The sequence below is a fragment of the Coffea eugenioides genome, chromosome 2, assembly GCF_003713205.1.
Source record: "Coffea eugenioides isolate CCC68of chromosome 2, Ceug_1.0, whole genome shotgun sequence".
Classification (NCBI taxonomy): domain Eukaryota; kingdom Viridiplantae; phylum Streptophyta; class Magnoliopsida; order Gentianales; family Rubiaceae; genus Coffea; species Coffea eugenioides.
In genome coordinates this window covers 78,408,726-78,428,748 of record NC_040036.1, presented here as the reverse complement: position 1 = coordinate 78,428,748, position 20,023 = coordinate 78,408,726, and the positions used below count along the sequence as shown (strand labels likewise).

General features: G+C 35.4%; 2 protein-coding genes across 2 annotated transcripts; both read right to left on the bottom strand.

The window, feature by feature from the left end:
- Positions 1-1,241: 1,241 nt before the first annotated feature.
- Positions 1,242-5,056, bottom strand: LOC113761977 (glycerol-3-phosphate 2-O-acyltransferase 4). Its single transcript, XM_027305194.1, has 2 exons — positions 4,327-5,056; positions 1,242-2,402 (listed from the first exon to the last, which is right to left on the bottom strand). Exons 1-2 carry the CDS (start codon positions 4,951-4,953, stop codon positions 1,512-1,514), a joined length of 1,518 nt encoding a protein of 505 aa, XP_027160995.1. The 5' UTR covers positions 4,954-5,056; the 3' UTR covers positions 1,242-1,511.
- An 8,524-nt stretch (positions 5,057-13,580) lies between these two features.
- LOC113760707 (probable aquaporin PIP1-2) lies at positions 13,581-15,713 on the bottom strand. Its single transcript, XM_027303390.1, has 4 exons — positions 15,306-15,713; positions 14,372-14,667; positions 13,901-14,041; positions 13,581-13,817 (listed from the first exon to the last, which is right to left on the bottom strand). The coding sequence occupies exons 1-4, from the start codon at positions 15,628-15,630 to the stop codon at positions 13,722-13,724; spliced, it is 858 nt and encodes a 285-aa protein (XP_027159191.1). The 5' UTR covers positions 15,631-15,713; the 3' UTR covers positions 13,581-13,721.
- Positions 15,714-20,023: the final 4,310 nt, after the last annotated feature.

Below are 20,023 nucleotides of genomic sequence, written 5' to 3'. Positions count from 1 at the left end.
TAATATGCCATCCAAGTACTTTTTAGATAATTCCAATTTGCCACCAAAATTCATCAATTTTTTCCTCCAAGTTGGCATTTGGATTCCTCATTATTTTGAAAATGTTTTTATTAAAATACGATGATATTTCTTTGTCATGTGATGTGATGTATGTGAAATAAAAAAATTATGAAATGAACAAAAAAATATAATTAGAAAACGCTTTTACAATGTAAACCGAACAATTTCTTCAGATGATGAGATATCCGAACACAATATTTTTAATAGCACTTTATAAAAATTGTTCATAAATTTTGTTCGTTATTTACAACTTTAGATTCCAAAACAGTTATTAATTCGACTATAAAAGAATTGACAACAAACATAGATGTTTTCTTTTTAATATTAAGCCCTTGTTCCTAGCCCAGCCAATGCCCCAAAGTGCAAGTACACGTAATGGATTTTTTTGACATGTAATCATGTAAGTGTTAAGTTATTTAGATTGTTGGAAAAACTTTCTCAACATAAGTTTATAGGAATAAGATCTTCATTTAATTCAAAGTCATCTAAAGTGAATTGTGAATCAAAATCTTCAAATGATAGATTAAACAGATACATAATTAAACAGATATATATTTAAACAGAAATCTTCAAATAATGAGCTAGATATGTATTAAACAGATACAAGTAAATGATAGATGTCACGAACATTTCTCAATACAGAATTTTTATAGGAGAGGTTCTAAGAACACTTTTTAGAATGGGGCTGGAGTATATCTCTTTATTCTCCAATCTTATTAGAGGGCGTATAGTCAGTTGTCACTTGCCCTTGGAGGTGAAATTTGTCAAGAAGAGCAATCCATTGGAGCATGAAATGAAAAAATTATAGCGTTAATGAGTTTGGATTTGAGATCACTAACATGCAATTCATTATTTGTTGTACCAGTTAAAGAGTAGACTTTTAGTCGATTTGTGTAGTTTGAAGTGGGTCTGCTACCGTCGAGTCGAATCGAATTCGAATAGTATATCATTCAAACTCTACTTGCGTAAAAAACACTCAAGTTTGAGCTCAAGTTTGAACTCGTTCTTCACAGGTATCGAGTTCAAGATCGAACTTATTTTACCTTCCTCAACTCGAGCTCGACCAATTCAAGTTTAATTAAGTTTAATCGAGCTTAATTAAATTTTCAAACTTGATTTTTTAGTAAATTCCACAGCTTTATAATAAATAATTAAAAATTATATTACAAATACACTATTCGTTATCAAATAGTTGGAACTCAACTTGAACACAGTATTGGCCAAGTTTGAGTCAACCAAATAACAAGAAGAATACCCTTCATTACACAAAAATAGAGAAATGTTTCATGTATGTCCACAAATCATACTTTTCAAGAACTGACAGCATGCGCTCTTTATAAATCAGTACTAGACATAACCAACCAATACGAAGCAGCTTTTTTTTTTTGTGTACCACACCTTAAATGCTAGTATTAATTACCAGAGCAGAAACCTTGAACTAACCGGCAATTCTAGGTACTGCCGTTTGGCTTCTTACCATACATGGACTCCACCTTTCCGTCATTCCCACCTAGTAACAGATACTTATCCTTCCTGGTCAATTGAGTGCGCTCAAATCCCAACACCCCAGCCAAAACCGTCTGCACATGATTCGCCACTTCAATTGCCGATTTCCCGCCGGCCTTACGCGTCATCTCCTCCGGCAACCTATCCAGAAATGTAACCTCATACGTCGGCGCTGGATTCATGAAATAAAAGTACGGGTCCCAGAATTTGACTCCTCTCACGGTCGTGCCATGGAACATGTTGGTCTTCTGGTTGACTGCGACGGGCACAATCCTGTCGCTCAGTTCCGCAAACAAGGCACTAAACCTCAGCAAATAAGGCTCCCGACACGTGGTGCCTTCTGGGCAGACCACGAGGTCCCCCTTCTGGAGCAGGGATTTGATGCGGGCGGCATCAGCTTCACGATCACGCGTCAAAGCGACGGCTGGGATTGGCGAGAGAAATCTGGAGAGCTTGCTTACGCTGTAGGTGACACACGAGACCTTGCGTCCGAGGGCGATGGCTATCACGATGGGATCAAGGGCTGTGCGGTGATTGCAGACGTAGAGGTTGCCAGGAGAGCCGTCGGATGGAGCCGGTGGTGGGGTCCCCTTGATCACAAGTTTGATCCCCAGCATGGGGTAAGTGTAGCGTACGATGCGTTCTGGGAGGGGAAGATTGAAGTAGACCCGGAAGATTGAGAGGACGAATCCGAATGGCAGCCAGAGGTAGGTGATCAAGGCGTTGAGTGGGGTCGGACACTGCACTAGCCGTCCATCGTGAAAGATCAGTCGACTTTTTAATCTATCCAACGGCAGAGGACGTGATGATTTGCTGGGGTACACCATATAGCCCTCCTGTTTTATGTAGGTTACAATAGCCCGTAAAGAAACCCCCCAAAAAAAAAAAAGTACATTAGATAAAACAGTAATGGAATTCGACATGATAATGCAAAATAATTTGAACCGCCCTGTGTATCATTAAGATATATTTCACATGTTATATTTAAAAATATAAAATTAATTAAAAAAATTGTATAAATATAAAAAAAAATTAATAATTTATGTATATACATAATATGTTAGATACAATATATATAGGTATTTGAACGAGTGCCCATAAAGTATTGGTTAGAAAAATCCTAATTAGAAAATTCTACTTTTTCCTTCGCAGCCCCACTTCTCATTTAATTATACCATGTGCTAGTAATGTCCTTGTGACGACTTCAATCACCCAATCAACTAAATTTTAGTACAGCACTAAATTATTGTTGTACTAACTTTTAGTACCACACAAGTTTTTTTTTTTTCTTTATTTCTTTCTTAATGCGAATATTGCTTGTCAAGAAAAAGATGCAGTGTGGAACAAAATTTAGTAGAAATATAATAAATAAAAGTAACCAAAAAAAAAAAAAAGGTATAGACAAGTGAAGTAGTAGTGTGGAAAAGCAGAGAAGTTGTTGCACAACCCTCATCTCCCACAGTTGGACAGCTAATAACATTAATGGCTTCGTTGACCCAATTAAAAAGGGGTGGTCTTTACTCTTTACCGCTCACGGGGCCTTTAAAAAAATTTATGGTTTAATAATTGGTTCCGTTTGAATTAGCTGTTTTTGGGAGTGTTTTTAAAAAATTTTGCTGTAACAGAGTTTTTATATTATATTTTGAGATATTTTTCAGAAAATATTTTAAAATATTTAAGAGTAGAAGAGTTTCAAAAATATATTTTGAGATATTTTTTAAAATTTTTAAAAAATTTAAACTAATTATTAAATTATTTTTTAGAGTATTTTTTAAAAATTTTTATTATATTTTAAAAATTAATTTTTGAAAAACACTCCCATCTATATATTTAAGACATGCCAAACACTTTTGTTGCTATTTAATTCAATAACCACAACCACTACTACTAGTATTTGCATGCCAGTAAATGGTGTGGGCCATTTAGTTTCATGGCGATGCAACGCCACACCTGGCCTTTCAACCACTACATTCATTATATGCCAAAAGAGGTGAAAACAAAAGGACAAAAGAGGTAGGATCGGATTATGTGCTTAATGGTAATTAGAGAAACTGCGATTTGGTAAAGATTTTCAATGCAGTGACGATTGGCTTTTAGTTGAAAACATTGAAAGTTTGGGTTTGTCCACTCTCTCAAGTTATTGAACGAGATTCGAGTAAAAGTTTCACGCAACATCAAATCTTATTATGTCTTAATTACAGATTGGTGGGAGGTGAACCATAATGTATTAGGAGTAGATTACCCAACATTTCAACCGACAGAATAGAACAAGAACAGGAAGAATTTTACACGAAAAGAAGATTAATGATGTCCTTCATCACAAATTCAAGTCCTTAATCATTCAATATTTTACAGGAACAGTAGAATTTTAAGTTTGACTTGTAATTAATTGCACAACAACACAGAGAAATAATAATAGTACGTAGTGTCGTACTTAATTGAGCCATCTTTGAATTGGAGATCAGAGCTATGTATGGTTACTAGCGTGCATGTTCTTGAATTATGCGATTAAATTAAAGATAACTCGGCCTTGATTAAGGAAATTAAATTAAAGATAATTCACCATTGATCCCGGTAAAAATTCCGATTCCAAAGGCCGAGTAATCAAAAGCCAAAAAAATTATGGACATGAAATCAAACTCAAAAACAAAAGGCCAGCAGCATGCACAAGTGAAAAGAATAAGCTAATTCAAGAAAGCTGATGATCAAGAAGAAAGACGAAGGAAATGGAAAGAAAGTGAATCTAATTACTGTATATACCTTGCAAATGGCCATGAAATCGTGGTCGGATTCGCGATCTCCAATCCCAACATGAGGCTTTTCATCTCCAAACTCCTCCAACAAGGCCAGCCTTTTCCATTTCCCCACCAGAACCCCAGGTTTCTTCACAAACCCTGTCGCTCTTTTGGTCTTAGGATTCACTTCAATCTCAGTTCCAACAACTTTGTCGGCCCCCAAGAAGTCCTTCACAAAGGGATCCACCATGATCGTTGGATTCGCGGTCACCACCACTTTTCTCTTGCACTTATCAAACACCTCAAAACTCTCTCTCCTCACAACATTTGCATAGAATCTCGGCAGCACCGCCCGGGAAACGAGCTCGATGTCTCGAACTTTAACCCCGGCAAAGGAGATGAAAATGAGCATTTCGATAGCTAAGGCTTCGGAGAAAAATATGTAAGCAATGGCTATGAGGGGGAAAGACAGGAGGAGGACCAGCCCGCGTAAGAGGCTGCCAGCCTCCATGGCTACAAGCATGAAATAAGGGAAGGAAGAACTTGAGATTAGAAGGGTGCCGTCGAGGTCCGCCGCAATGGACTCGCGGTCCACGGTGGTGTCACATTTTTCTATGGATGGGAAGAGGGTGGTTGCCGGCTTTGAAGACATGGCTAAGCTAGATCATCAACTAAGGCAAACAACAACCATATACGGTAACAATTTATATATATCTAGAGGGAATGAATTTAGTTCTGATGGCTCTAATTAGCCACCTCGTTTGCTCGTATATATAGATGGAATTGCTTGTACAGAAAGTAGTAGTAGTACACCACTGGCGTTAGTCTTTCTTTGTGACGTGGGTTGGGGGAGAGGGAAGGTCTAGTTTTAAATGCGGGTGAGCGTGATGAAATGACAGACGTGGCCTTTGAGGGTTTTTCTTCATTTCTTGTGGTGGGTTGTTAAATGACAATTTGACAAAAAGCAATCCCCTTTGGGATGTCGATTTTGATGGTTTGACGTTATTACAGTGCAAGGATGTTTAGGAGGACAGACAGGATGTTAGCAGTTATTAGTCTCAATTCTACAAAATGAGAGGATTTTCTACCATTATTAATTACCTCAAAGAACTTTATGGACTTTAGATTTGATGTACACCATAGCTCCAAAAGAATTGAAAAATTTACTATCAGATTCAAACCACAAATTGCATCCAATGTTGGTGGTTGTTGAGGCCATCATGCACAAAATTTTCAAGGATTTTCAAAATGGCCTTGCTTGGATTGCTGTTTTTCTTCAAACAAATTTTTTTTTTTTACATTTTTCATGAACAGATATTTCAATCACCTTTTTACTTCATATACATCACATCATTACAGTACATTTTTTTCTAAAAAACTCTAAATTAAAAATAGTAATTTCTACGGTTCAATTTCTAAATGGTAAGGTCTGGACAAAGATTGATGCTATTGATGATTGTTCATAAGTCAAAAAGAAATATTGATTGTTGGTGGGAGATTTCGCCCTAACAATACATACGGTAGTGTTGCCTTTGCAATTTGCATTAAAGGCGCTGTGGCAGGTTTATTGGTTTTTATTGTGGGGGTTTATGGTTGTTGATTATTGCGGAGGTTTATGGTTGTTGATTCCCAGGTTGTCTTCGCTCACTGTTGACCATCGAGGAGATAATTACGAATCAATGATGATGGTTTATGACATTTTGAGAGGGAGCTGACTTGTTAAACTTGAACAATTTGACCACCTACTCGCTTTATTTTCAAACCTAAAACATTGATCGCAATGACCTTCTTTCTGCATATAAATATATAATACGTAATTGATAAAAAAAAAAAAAATTGCTGTAAATTTCTGGACTTTATTGAGATTAATTGTGTTTTAGCACGATTTACTCCTTAGAATAAAGAGAAAACGGTTTAGTACGTTCTTTTTTGGAATATTCATAGGTTTTGAGTCTAAAGTTTACACAAATTCTCTGTAATATTCCAATAAAATTGCTCGAAAGGTCATGAATTCTCAACTCTTTTGTTCCACTTCCATATGTAAGATCACGTTTATGGTTAGAAAAATACAAGATTAGGTTCTCAAGGAAATTATGGCTTCTTTCTTCTTCTGTTTTATTTGTCTCAAACCAATTGTTATTCTGATATGGGTTCTGAACATTCTACATATACTCGACAGTGGCAGCGATAAATCAAATTCCTGTTCTAGTTAGGCATTTTCCGTGAATGCAAAGGACTTGCTTTGTTAGTAGGAATGTCCTGACACCTTCTTTAAATTTTTTTAATTGTAAGTGGATTCGAACCTCAACTTACAATCCAAAAAGGAATTTAATGGTTCAATTCGGGGTTTGTTTGTTGATGTATGTTCAGTTGTAGTGTTAGGCAGTACTGGACTGCTCTGGGTGTGTTTGGATTACTAAATTATTCCAAATAATATTTCGCTTACGTTATAAACATATTTTTCAATACACCTTTTTATATTTTCAACTATTTTTTATCTCAATATTTTAGTAATTATTTTAAATAATATTTCAAATAATACTCTATTCAAACACCCTCGTGTGTTAGCTGTCCCTCTACAAATGTTACTCCGTTCCTTTTTTGCCCTTTCTTGATGGATGGCTCTCAGCTTTTTGGTTGGGGATTTGACTGTCTTTTTCTGCTACTGAAAAGATGATGCTGCTGTTATTTTGTTTTCATACTTGTTCTTCTTGCAAGAAAAGAAGACAAGGAGTGTGTGCGTTTTTTGTGTTTTTTCCCGCCGCTTCTGTTCTGTGCAGTCAGGAGCAGGGCGTTTCATTGTCTTGTTTGGCAGTACAAAACATGCAGAAAAGAAGAGAGGCCGCCAGTTTCATATTCTCTTGTCATTGCTCGATCTCAGCTGACGAAGATGGTCACATATTCCTTTTTTGTCCTTTCTTGATGGATGGCTCTCAGTTTGATGGTTGGGGATTTGATTGTTTTTTCTGCTGCAGAGAACTTGCATGCGACTGTTATTTTATTTTGATAATTGTCTTTTTTGCAAGAAAAGAAAAAGAGGCCGCCGGTTTCATGTTCTCTGCAAGTGCTGCTGGACGGCTGAGGTGGTTTATGAGTTGTTAGATTGGATGGCTGAGGTGGTTTTTTAGAATCTAACGATTCATTTTTGTTGAGTTCATTCCACTTCCATATGTAAGATCAAGTTTATGGTTAGTAAATTCTCAAGGAAATTGAGGCTTCTTTCCTTCTTCTTCTTCTTCTGTTTTATTTGTCTCAAACCAATTGTTATTCTGATATGGGTTCTGAGCTTTCTGCATATACTTGACAGCCTATGTCATCTAAATTTTTTTACAAGAACAAAACGCAAAGGAAAAAGGGCAAACAAAAAAAAAAAACCCATTCAAAATTGATAATGGTTGAATGCATGCGTAATTGGACATATCTGTGCTCTTCACCGAAACCAAGCACGGCAATGTCAAATTCCATCAGACTCACTCTGTTAAACTTTTGGACTCCCATTTTTCACCCAAAAAGTTCTATAGTTTCCGTAAACTCATTTTTCAATCACTTTCTTACATTATATACATCAAATCGTTACAGTACATTTTTCTAAAAAAAACAACAATTCAAATGGACTCGCTTATACTACTAAATTTATTATATAAACACACACACTCGCATTTTTAATTCTTTTGAATGTAGACATTTTTTCAAATTAATAATAATCTTACTAATTATAATAACACTTTAATGACAGTCTATTGGACACTCGTTAGCGAAACCCTTCTTTTGTAGCAGTAGTAGTATATTTTTACTTTTGCTTCCTTGTCTACTTTTATGTCGGTATTCATTAATGGCGTTGATAAGTTTGGTGGACCATATTCTTCATTGTTGGTAATGAATACACGAAGCTGTTAATCTGCCGGTCCCTTAAGTCTCCGTAACTGCAGGGGTCACGTTTTGACATTACTTGCCTGGGCTTGGCTTGTTCCACATTTCACAAAGCACGACACTTATGTTAATTGAGCATATTGTAGAATTTTCTATTCGTCCAGAGAAGAAAAGAAATTAAACAAAAAGCTCTAATAAAAAGCATGTGGTTTATTGTCTTCCTGGGATCTTAATCAGATGGATTTGAATGGCAACTTCTCTTTCAGAACGTATCTGCTTGTAATTAATTTCCCTGAATAATCAGTCAACTTCAGTGAGATTCATGCCATTAACCTCTTTCAAACCGTTATATATATATATAGACACACACAGAGGTACATATACATATATAGAAATAAATGAATAAACTCTCATAATTGGAGGAGGAGTTTATTAGTGGCTTCTAGGTATGTAATCGAGCCGAGTCGAGCTCGAGTATTGCTATACTCGAGCTCGACTCAACCTATAAATAATTTGGCTCGAGTTCGACTCGAGCTCGATCAAGTCGAAAAATCTCAAACTCGAGCTTGACTCGATGAAATCTTTAAAAGCTTGAGACTCGACTCAATAAGGCTCGACCTTTAGTCAAGCCTTATCGAGTCGAGTAATCAAGCTTTTTGACTCGATATCTTTCTTGTAAATTCAGTATAAATTATACCCATAACGGTCATTTTATAATTATAATATATATATATATTATTTAAATTATATGGCTCGACGAGCTACTCGTCGAGTCACGAGTTGCAAAATTCTGACTCGAACTCGACTCGAATGTGTGCTCGAGTAGCTCGAGACTCGGCTGGAATTCGGTCAAACCTTGACCGAGTTCAAGCCAAGCCATTGACCAAGCTACTTGCGAGCTACTCGCGAGTAGCTCGACTCGCTTACATCCCTAGTGGCTTCATCCCATAGAGACGGCCACTTTTGGTCAGACTAGTTTTAGAGCTTCAGTTTTTAATTAATCAGTTTATCACTTTTCCAAACCATTTCTAGGTAAACTTTTTGATGTTGTTCAAGAATATTTTTGAAATTCTAAATAGTTAGTGCAAAATAAGTTCTGAAACCAATAATGATACTTTATAGTTTATATAAAAAGAAACGACAGAATGTTTTACATCATTATAAAATATTGTGTAAAAAAAAAAGGCCATTAGAAAACATACACTATGAATTAAATTCGTCACTATATAGAAATTCTTAAGATGACGTAGTATGGTGAAATACTACAGGAGGAATTAGCAAAAGGCAATTTCGATCAAGAAAAACGCTAGCAATATTTTTTTCAGGAAAAATAAACAAAGAGGATAGAGAATATATATATATATATAGGATTAATCTGCTATACACTGACAGTGTATACATTGTCACCATTGAATGCATGACACATAATTCGAATTTGAATTTGAAACCCAAATTTTGCATATGTGTCATGCATCCAATTGTGATATTGTATACACTGTCAGTCATTGTGTGACAGTGTATATAAGATTTAATCGTATATATATACATACATACATGTGTGTGTGTGGGGACAAGGGTGTCAAAATTCATCAGGGCAGACAACATAATTGGTGTCGATTATTTCTCGAATTGGAATGGAATGCTGGTCATTGTTGTTATTTGGTTCTGGTGTCTGTCAGTAGTTGGAGTAGTTGAAGGCTTGATCAAGAATACTTGGAGTTGCAATTAGCTATGCAAAATGTGTGTTTTTTATTCATTGTCAATTGGAAGAAGAAATCTTAGTCAGGCCAGAGATTATTAAAAACAAAAACCACCCTTAAAAGTATGTTAAGAAAGTTTGAAAGTGTTCCGTTTTCGTACCAAACTGAACTGAGTGTCTTAATAATCGAATTTGCAGTCTGTTTAGGTCTATCAACATGACCTGTTATGGTAATAGTTTGGTCGGAAATTGTACTCCTCATGAAAAATGCAAACCTCTTGTTCCATTTGAATTGTTCTTCTGCGCCAAGAGGATGTTGGTGCAATAGGTGAGAATTACACAGCTTCTACTACCTTCTTTCCTCTTTAGGATTTCAACCTAATGTCGAATCAGATAAAACATTCGTCAATTTCCAACTGTACATGTATATTGCATACTTGAATTGGGTTAATTCCCTACAATCCTTCCTTTGTTGCAATTTTGTTCATGGAAACAGGTGACTTGGGACTTTGGTGCAAGAGATAAAAATTTCAACGGGTCTAGACTAATTACAAGATTCCTGGACAAAAGCAGCCTAATATCAAATATGGAAATCTCTAATATCAAGGAGGTTAGGTTGGTCATTTTTTAAATTTATTTCTATCACTTAATTCAATCAAATTTCTAGACAAAAAGCAACCTAATATCAAACATGGAAATCCCTAAAATTAAGGAGGTTGATCATTTTTTATTTTATTTCTATCACTTAAGTCAGTCATATATCTTTTTTTATGTATAATTCACAGGTATCCGCATCCATTTTACGGTCTGCGACTAATCCTGTTCGAGTGGCGTCAGTCCCTTGCGGGGAAGCTCTCCCAACGTTGGTTAGTCATGTATTGCTTAACATAGAATTTTCCTATTTGTCGTTGGCCTAGAACTTCATTTTACAAGTGGATATTAATCACTTAAATATAAGGCAGGAGAAAGTATTTTTAAATTATTTTTTGTGATTCTATGGATCACAGTGTCCGCTCGGTCGAACCGTAGTGGTCCAGCGAGAGTTTGTGGATGGGATAAACATTAAAGCACATTTACACGTACAATTTTGTGATTCTCATAAAATCATTTAGGGATAATTTTATAATTTTCTTGAACAAATGTCTGAAATGATTATCAGTGTGAAAGGAAATTGATGCATGACCACTATTTCCACCGCCATGCATTGTCGGCGAGTTTAAATCATCTTGCCTCCATCTTTGGGAACATTAATTATTAGCCAACGAGTTTGGAGGTTGGACCGCCATAAGAGGCAACATATCGCAATACATCTTAACTTGTCTAAGACAAATTCAGCACGGCATAATTTGACATCAAGGAAACCAACCACATTTCACCTCTGAATTTAGTATTAGCTAGCAACGGCAGTTCAAATGGGGTCATTTGTCAGTAGACAGTACTCGTGAGAGTCAGCAATTTAGCATCTGAGTTTGGTGTTTCTTTAAGTACTGGTAAGTGCCAATTCTTCAGCTATGGCTAACTTATCCATGTATTGCCAGAGCATGTTGGATGAGTTGATAAGTTCAGGTCACTCAGCTCAACAAAGGTGATATGTTAAAGAGTCTCACTGCTTGTATAATGATCAATGATTGTGTTGATGGACGATTTATTCAAGCTCTGTTACATGTATTATGACTGTATTAATAAGTAATTAGTAAGCCCTCAACAGGCAGCTCGTATGATAACCGCTTTCGGGTAGTTATTCGAGGTCTTCAGATCGACCTCTGCTGGTAACATGTTGTGCGTTTTGGGCAAACTCTGCACAGCTGCAGGAGATTAGTTTGGACAAGATATCCTATGCCCACCAAAAAAAAAAAAGAAGGTAATTAGTAAGAATTTGATTTGTGACCTCGATACGTGTCTGACTGCAATAATAATTAAAGTTGGATCCACCCAAAACTTTATTATTACACGCCTTAACCAAAAAAAAAAAAAGAAAGAAGAAGAAGAAGAAGAAGAAGAAACTTATCAGCTAAGTGCATGGATAACTGGATACAAAAAAATTGTGTTAAAATTTTCCAATTTATATGCTTGAGGGTGAACGCGTACTGCAAAACATACCTCCTCGCTTTGGCAGAATATTGGGATTTTTTTTTTTTTGGTGGGGGGTTGTAAGTGAGAGGAGTTTGCTAAATCTATAAATTTTGTGCAGAAAAAACACATAAATCTTTAATGTCGCACTCACTAAATGAGAGGAAATTGTAGCTGCCTCCATCACATCTGCATCCACATTGCTGGAATTTATGGACACCGCCCCGCACTCGCCTCCTCACAAAGATTGCAAGGCCGCCTCACCTAGGTAAAATTATTAAAAAACTTATAGGCCACAAACTTGGCAAAAAAATTAGTGTGCCAAACAGGACCATAGTATTGAGTGCAGAAGTGTATCCCACATCGAGAGTTTGGGGGGGGTTTGGGGTGGTTTATTAGGGTCCTCAGGAACCACAAGAGTTGCCGGCTTTTGTGGTTTCCTGTGGAGTAACTTTAGTAATCTATCAAAAAAGTCTTCTGGCTTTTGGAAAAAAGACACACTGCCTAACCGGGGGGTTTGGGGTCTCTTTAGGTCTTAGTAGCAGGGCTCCCTGCTGGGTTTGCTTGAGTGCAGAAGTGTATCCCACATTGAGAGTTTGGGGGGGGTTTGGGGTGGTTTATTAGGGTCCTCAGGAACCACAAGAGTTGCCGGCTTTTGTGGTTTCCTGTGGAGTAACTTTAGTAATCTATCAAAAAAGTCTTCTGGCTTTGGAAAAAAAAAACAGGACCATAGTAGTAGATCTACAGTGGCTTCTTAAATTTTATTGGACTCCTTCACATCCACACAAGATGCTGGGCCTTGTTGGCCCGTGATATTCCCTACCATCTCGTTGTGGTTTTGGATGTGTTACGATTATTGCTCCTTTTAACTTTTCGGACTTGGATCGAGAAATTTGTCCTGCTATCATATGCTCCTAGCCAGGGTCTGAATCAGAATCAAAATCGGTAATTCAGAACTTTAAAATTATAATTTTTCAAAATTTAGGTATTAGAATTTTCGGTCGAATTCGATTTCAAATTCACTAACTCTAAATTCGAATTCGGTCAATTTCGATTTCACCGAATTTATAAATATAAAAATTTTTATTATATAAATATTATATTATATATGAAAAACGGATTTAAAATCGAAATAGAAATTCCGAATTCCGATTTCGATTTCAAATTGTGAATTCGAAATTAGAATTTTTGATTTGAAAAATCTCATTACCGGACCGATTTCGTCTAATTGGAAATCGGAAATTCTGAATTCAATTCAAATTAGGTTAGAAAATTGAAATTTTTCGATTTTGCACGCTCCTACTCCTAGCACACGCTGTGCTAACTAATGGGCCTATGGCGATAGGAAATCTCACAGAATTAGAATCCAAGTAATTTCTCGGAAAAAAAATATATTCCAATAAAATCAAATCAATTAGAATCGAAGAAATATCTCTCAAAAAAAAAATATTCCAGTAAAATAAAATCAAGGTTTTCTATTTTTTTTTCTCTTCTTCAAAGGAAGAGGCCAAAAAATAGGAAATGACCGAAGTAAAAATACTAGGGGAATCAAACTTTTAAAAAAAAAAAAAAAATTAAGAAGTTGATACAATAGCATTACATTCTCCGACAACCCTTTTTTTTTTTTGCCCTTTCTTCTCTTTTCTTTTTAATTTAATGTTAATTACTCAATCCAACCTCATTCACACCAATACAAGTAATAAAGACCCTCCATAGATTACAGTAAAAATAAACTTAGACGGTCAAGAAACTGTTAAATACAATAACAAAGGTGACATGTTTCAGTTTCCGCTCTTGAAAGGGATGGCTCTGATTACAACTTGATGATAGAGTGCTGCAAGTGCTGCCCCTACAAAGGGTCCTACCCAGAAGATCCACTGCAAAGACAATAATGTTTCAGTATATATGGAAGAACCAGGATGATTAAGTAGCAGTATTAATTTGTTGTATGGAAACTCACATGGCCATCCCATGCATGGTCTCTGTTGTAAATTATGGCAGCTCCAAGGCTCCTGGCAGGGTTGATGCCAGTTCCTGTTATGGGGATGGTTGCCAAGTGAACTAAAAACACAGCGAACCCAATGGGGAGAGGAGCCAAAATCTGCAGTATTCCAACAAAACAAGAACAAAAGAAAATATTAGCAAAGTTACATACTACTCACATGATGTGCTTTTAAAGTGTATAAAAATTCAACTTGATTTAGCACTATTGTCCATTTATCTGCTCTAATCGCCCGCATATATTGATGAGCAATTAAATTTAGAATATCCTATAAGACTAGAAATAATTGTCCATCATTTCAATGATAGATCCTGTACGAAGTCATGAGAAAGATGTAAAAATGCAACAGATTTAACAGTTACACATCGCACTTGATTGTGAATCACAGTGCAGATTATGTAGGTATAATAGTAGCAGCACAATACTTACGGGAACATGGGAGTCTCTTGCGTTTCTTTTGGCATCAGTGGCGGAGAAGACAGTGTAGACGAGAATAAATGTACCAACAATTTCAGCACCAAGCCCATCTCCCTTGGTGTAACCATGGCTCACAAAGTTTGCACCTCCATTTTTACTCTCATATAGCGATGGCTGAAACCCTTTAACCACACCGGCACCGCAGATTGCGCCAAGGCATTGCATCACAATGTAGAAAATTGCCCTGGTTAGGGACAATTTCCTGGCTAGGAACAGTCCAAACGTCACTGCTGGATTTATGTGTCCACCTGATCGTGATCAAGCAAAAGAAACATATCATTGCAAGCAAAAGTCCAGTGAAGCTTGAAGAACTCAAAGCAGTACTCAAAGTATGTAAAGCCAATTTAATGACCAGCCCATGGATCTTGCAAAAACAGAAGAATGTTAACATACTAGCTCTTTTGAATTACTCCCTAAAATTTATTAGAAGTTTGAAAAGAAATGAGGAAAATGCGAAAGCCACATCCGTTCATCCTAAATTCATATTTTGTACAAGTTTCAAAACTAATGCTACAAGTTGCAAATTAATTTAGCTCTCCCTAAAAACAATTCTTGAAAAAATAAACGAGCAAGTCCAGGACCAACAGTGTATAGAAGATCATTCTGATTTCTACTGCAACAAGGCAACTGAAATTATTGATGAAAGACACAAAAAAAAACCTCAAAATGGATAACACGTAAGTAGATCTAGACTACAAGTTTTTAAGCTATAAGAAGACAGCACAGCAGATGAAAAATGCCATCTTGTGTATGTTTGAAGCGAAAGTTCAGATGACCATATGATCTGGATAAACTATTGTACTTTCAACTGCTTGTACCATGTATACTAAGATTGTTGCTTCCAGAAGGGTAAGACAATGCAATGAAATTAGGACTATTTATGTACCTGAGACACCAGCAGTGCAGTAGACAAGGGCAAAGATCATGCCACCAAAGGACCAAGCAATGCCTTGGAGACCAACAGAAGCACATTTGTTATTAGACCTTGCCACCCCCATTACAGTCAAGATAGTGATGTAAAGGAATAGGAAAGTCGCCATGAACTCTGCAATGCCTGCTCTCCAGAAAGACCATGACTGCAGCTCACCAGGCTCAAACAAGGGAGCAGGTGGTGCTTCCTTGTAGTCCTTGGTCTGTGCTGAGGTCCCCAGTGGCTGCCTCTCTGAGAACTTGTTGGCTCCTAGCCTTACATCCTCCTCTTTCCCCTCCATTACTCTCTCTGGTTAAGCCTTCGATTAATGGGGAATGTGATTTATATACAAATGCTATGAGTTTGGTTGGTGAAGGAGTCCGATAGAAGGAGGAGTGACTTTATATAGAAGAATGTGGTTGGTGATGATGTTCCATTCTCCAGCTAGCTTTCCACTTGTCAGTTTTCTCATTAGTGGAAGATAGGGATTTCGTAGACGTGACTATGATTTTGAAAGTTACATGTTACTCTTACCTTTCTTGAGTTTATTATCATTTTATTTCTTTATTAGTAAATTTTCACCTTTAATTTGTAGATACTTTCACGAATTTTAAAAATTCTAAACAATACAAAATAACGATTGAAAGAGTTTTATATATAATACTATATATTAGACGGAGTAGTTGAAATATCTATTAAAACCTTTTCTTGAAGCTAAAATTTCATGAAAGCCTTTCGATGACAGCATGGGCTGTAGATTCATTTAAAAGCCAGCGGTGTAGATATAGCCCTTCTTTTTTTCATTTTTAAGAAATTTAGGATTGGAAAGTAGTTTTTGGTTATGCTTGGGGAAGTTTTTTGTTCTGTCTTTTAATCAATGCTGACGTGAAATCTGGTCTTGCTAGGGAAACTATTCAAGTTAAAAAGTCAAAAAATCATCAAAGGGAAGAAGGTGCCTGATTTAAAAGCAATGTTATTAAATTCGGATCGGATATCAACTCAACTAAACTATTGGGTCAGAAGTTAACTGATCGGATTGGTTGAACCATTGTTAAGAATTCGCTGACATCTGTATGATGTCATAATTATTTTATATTTTAATAAATTTTTAGAAATATTGAAATTAAGTTCTTGGTTATATTTCAGCAAACTATACAAAATGTTCCAAAAATATTAGGCTTGCAATTAAATACATACTTAAAAATTATATGTAAAAATGTGAATTCATGTTTGAAATATGTCCATTCTCTAAAACTACTTGCAAAACTAAATTGAAACAAATCATACCCAATTTGAGATCTTTTTGTTGGGAATATGGCTTTCTAATACAAGTCACAATCGCTGATGATAAATTGATGAGATGACAGGGGACAAAACTTCTTGGTTTAGAGATCATTTACGGATACGAGTAATTTTGGTGTTTATACTAATTGATGGTGCTTCTATTCCAATTAATAAATTAGGTGACTGGCTTGGTTGATTTTTGACGGTTTTGAGTCAGAACCGTTGGTCCAATCCGGATCTAACTAACAACACTACTATTGTTTGAAAGCGGTCGTGTATTTGGGGGTGATCTTCCTTCCTGGAAAGGCAAAAGGATAGGCAACAGCCAGTCTCATGAGAAAGGCCGGCACAGAAGGCTGTGCTACATTATCCTCTTTCTTTGGAAGTGGTACTAATTATTTTAAGACGAGCAACTTTATCCAGCTTTCTTTTCTCCTATTTTAAAAGCTTTGAATCCATAATTTGATCCACATTCTTGCCGGGGTCGGCCTACAGCCTACGCCACTTTGAGAACAGGAATAATCATGCATCATCATCAACAACTCCTCTTTTCTGCCTAATGGCTTGACAAATTTCAGAACCAAGTAACCCACCAAGGATATATTTAAAAACTCACCAAATGATTGCTTTTTTGTCCACAAATGCAGATTTCACCTAATTGAGTATGCTTAAGATAGCATTATCAAGTGAATTGGAATTAATTAAAGTGTTGAGAGGCTTTTAGGCTTTGGCCCTTCCAAAAGCATCCATCATTCCTAAAAAGAAGGAAGGGTTTCTTTGGACCGTTACAAAAAGCGGCAAAGGCCGGCTTCCCTAAAAAGAATCAAATGTATAGGCGTTACGGAATAAGGCTCACGAGACTCATCAGAGACTCACGCTTCCCAGGCTTTTCGCATCGTGAAAGCGTTTAGTTTCTAGATTTTCTCGCTGTCTTGACGAAAGGCCACTTAGGTCTCGAGTTGCGATTGCTTATAAAGAAGGGTTAAATGCAAAAAACCCCACAAACTATATAACCAGTTGCAGTTTACCCCCTAAATTATAATAATAGGCATTTTGTCCCCTTGAATGATATGTTTGGACAACATTACCCCTACTATCTTAAATCCTTTCTCTTTTTTTTCTCTATTAGCTTTTTTCATTTTTTTCCTTTTACTTTCTTTTTGTTCTCCTTCTCTCATGGAACTAGCCAACGTCTTTCTCTGATGTGAAAAGACTTACATCAAAAATTTTAATATTTTTAAACTGCTTTTTTAATTTGTTTATTTGTTAAATTCATTCTTAATAATTTGTCATAAACTCTTTGTTATTACAAAATATATGTAACTTATATTATAAAGTGTATTAATCTAGTAATTCAACAATTTAAGTACCTATAAACTAATTAAGAGTTCACAGTTACTCAACTACTTATAATAAAAGTAACATATTATATATCACATAAAAAAGAAAAGTTAGCAATTGTTATTTGTAGTGAAATAAAAAATAAGAATAAAAAACAATAGTAGTTCATTTTTTTTGTTATTGATACTACTAATAATTGATTAATCAATTTCTCTATTTTGTTATTATATATTTGAAAAGTTCAATTTCTTAAATGACATTGACTTCAACATTTGGAAAAAAAAATTTGTATTCCATAGATTTTTTTTTTAAAAATATTGACATACGAAATTAAGAAATAAACAAATTTTGACTAATCTAGTCTACTTATTTAAACAATGTTTAAAGGAAAAAAAGGGAAGAATTTAAAAAGAAAATGATAGGGAAAAAGAAAAATAACAATGCTTAAAATAAAAGGGGTAGATTTGTCCAAACATATCATTCAAAGGGGCAAAATACCTATTATTATAGTTTAGGGGGTAAACTGCAACTGGGTATATAGTTTGTGGGGATTTTTTTGCATTTAACCCTATAAAGAATCATTCTGACACAAGTACTTTGGAAAAATAATCAATTTCATCCTTAAACTTTTCATTAGTGTTGACTTATATTTCCTAACTTTTATCCCTAACCAATTTGATATGTGAACTTATTTTGCAGTTCTAATTAAGGACTTCCGTGGCAGCTTCACCATCTAAAATTAATCTGGTTCTTAATTAACCAGCTAAACAAGGGTATTTAGAAACATCACTTACGGGGCTATAATAAATCAAGTAAATTGTGTAAAAAATCACAATATTAAAAGTTTTACCTGGTGATTTTTTACACTATTTAAAAAATTTTATTTGGTAATTTTTTATACGATTTACTTGTTTTATTGCAGTCTCGTGATAATACCCCTATTTAATTAGTCAATTAGGAGCTATATCAGTTTTAGGTAGTGGTGCCACCGCGAAGGTCCTTAATTGGAATTGCGAAATAAGTTTAAGTATCAAATTAGTCAGAAATAAAAGTTAGGGACTACATCAGTACTAAAAAAAAATTAGGGACGAAATTGGCCATTTTTCCTAAGTACTTTTAACAAAAATACTTTTTAGTTAGTTATAAAAAATTAGAATCTTTTTAAGTTATAGAAAAATAGCTATCAAACAATTTAGAAGTACTTTTAGTACTTAGAATGTGTTTATTTTTTTCCTTTAAACACGCAACGGAGATTTAGTCCAAACGTGACTTTATTATGGGTTTTGGGTTGGGGGAAATAGTTTCTAGAATTGAGAGTAGTTGAAGTTGGTTTGGTTGGCACTTCCTTTTCTGTTTTCTGTTTATGTCAAGCTGAATTTGGCATTTATATTCTATGTTTTCTCATTCGGGTTTAGTGTAATTAATTGGAAGGTGATTATATTTGTGTTAAAATTAGTTTCCAAAAACAAATTTTTTTTTTTTTTTCAGTTAAGTAGGGTTTAGGGCCGGCAAACCGGTGCCATTCTCCTCCTGGACTCTGGGGGTAAATTGCTTGCATGATTGACACCTCGATGGGCTGTCAAAGATCTTTTTAATTTAAGTTATTCGCTGGGGTGGTCAAAGATGTGAGCTCGTCCATACAAGGTCTTGGAGGCCCAAATGGTTTTAATTGGGTTTTTGTCTCATGAATTGGAAGCGATTATGTATGGAGTATTGACGGATTGACTTTTTTTTTTTCCCCTAGAAGTGGAAAAGAAAAGAAAAGAATTTTCATTTTCTTTTACTACAAACATTGAATTTGAAGGTGTTGAAGCTCGTCTGCTTGATGATTAACGCTTCGTATCTTTAAATTCTTGAGCTTATCCCTGTTTTTCTTAGAATTTTACATCTCCTAAATGTCAAAGATTATAAAAAAAGGCGGCTGAAATAAAGTTAAAAGCTTTCATTTAACTATCAAGAAAGTTTTGATTTAATTGTTAAAACTAATGCCTGAAAACATATACTATCTGTATGGATGGTAGTGTTTTTCAAATACAATAAAATTTTTTAAAAAATACTCTAAAAGGTAA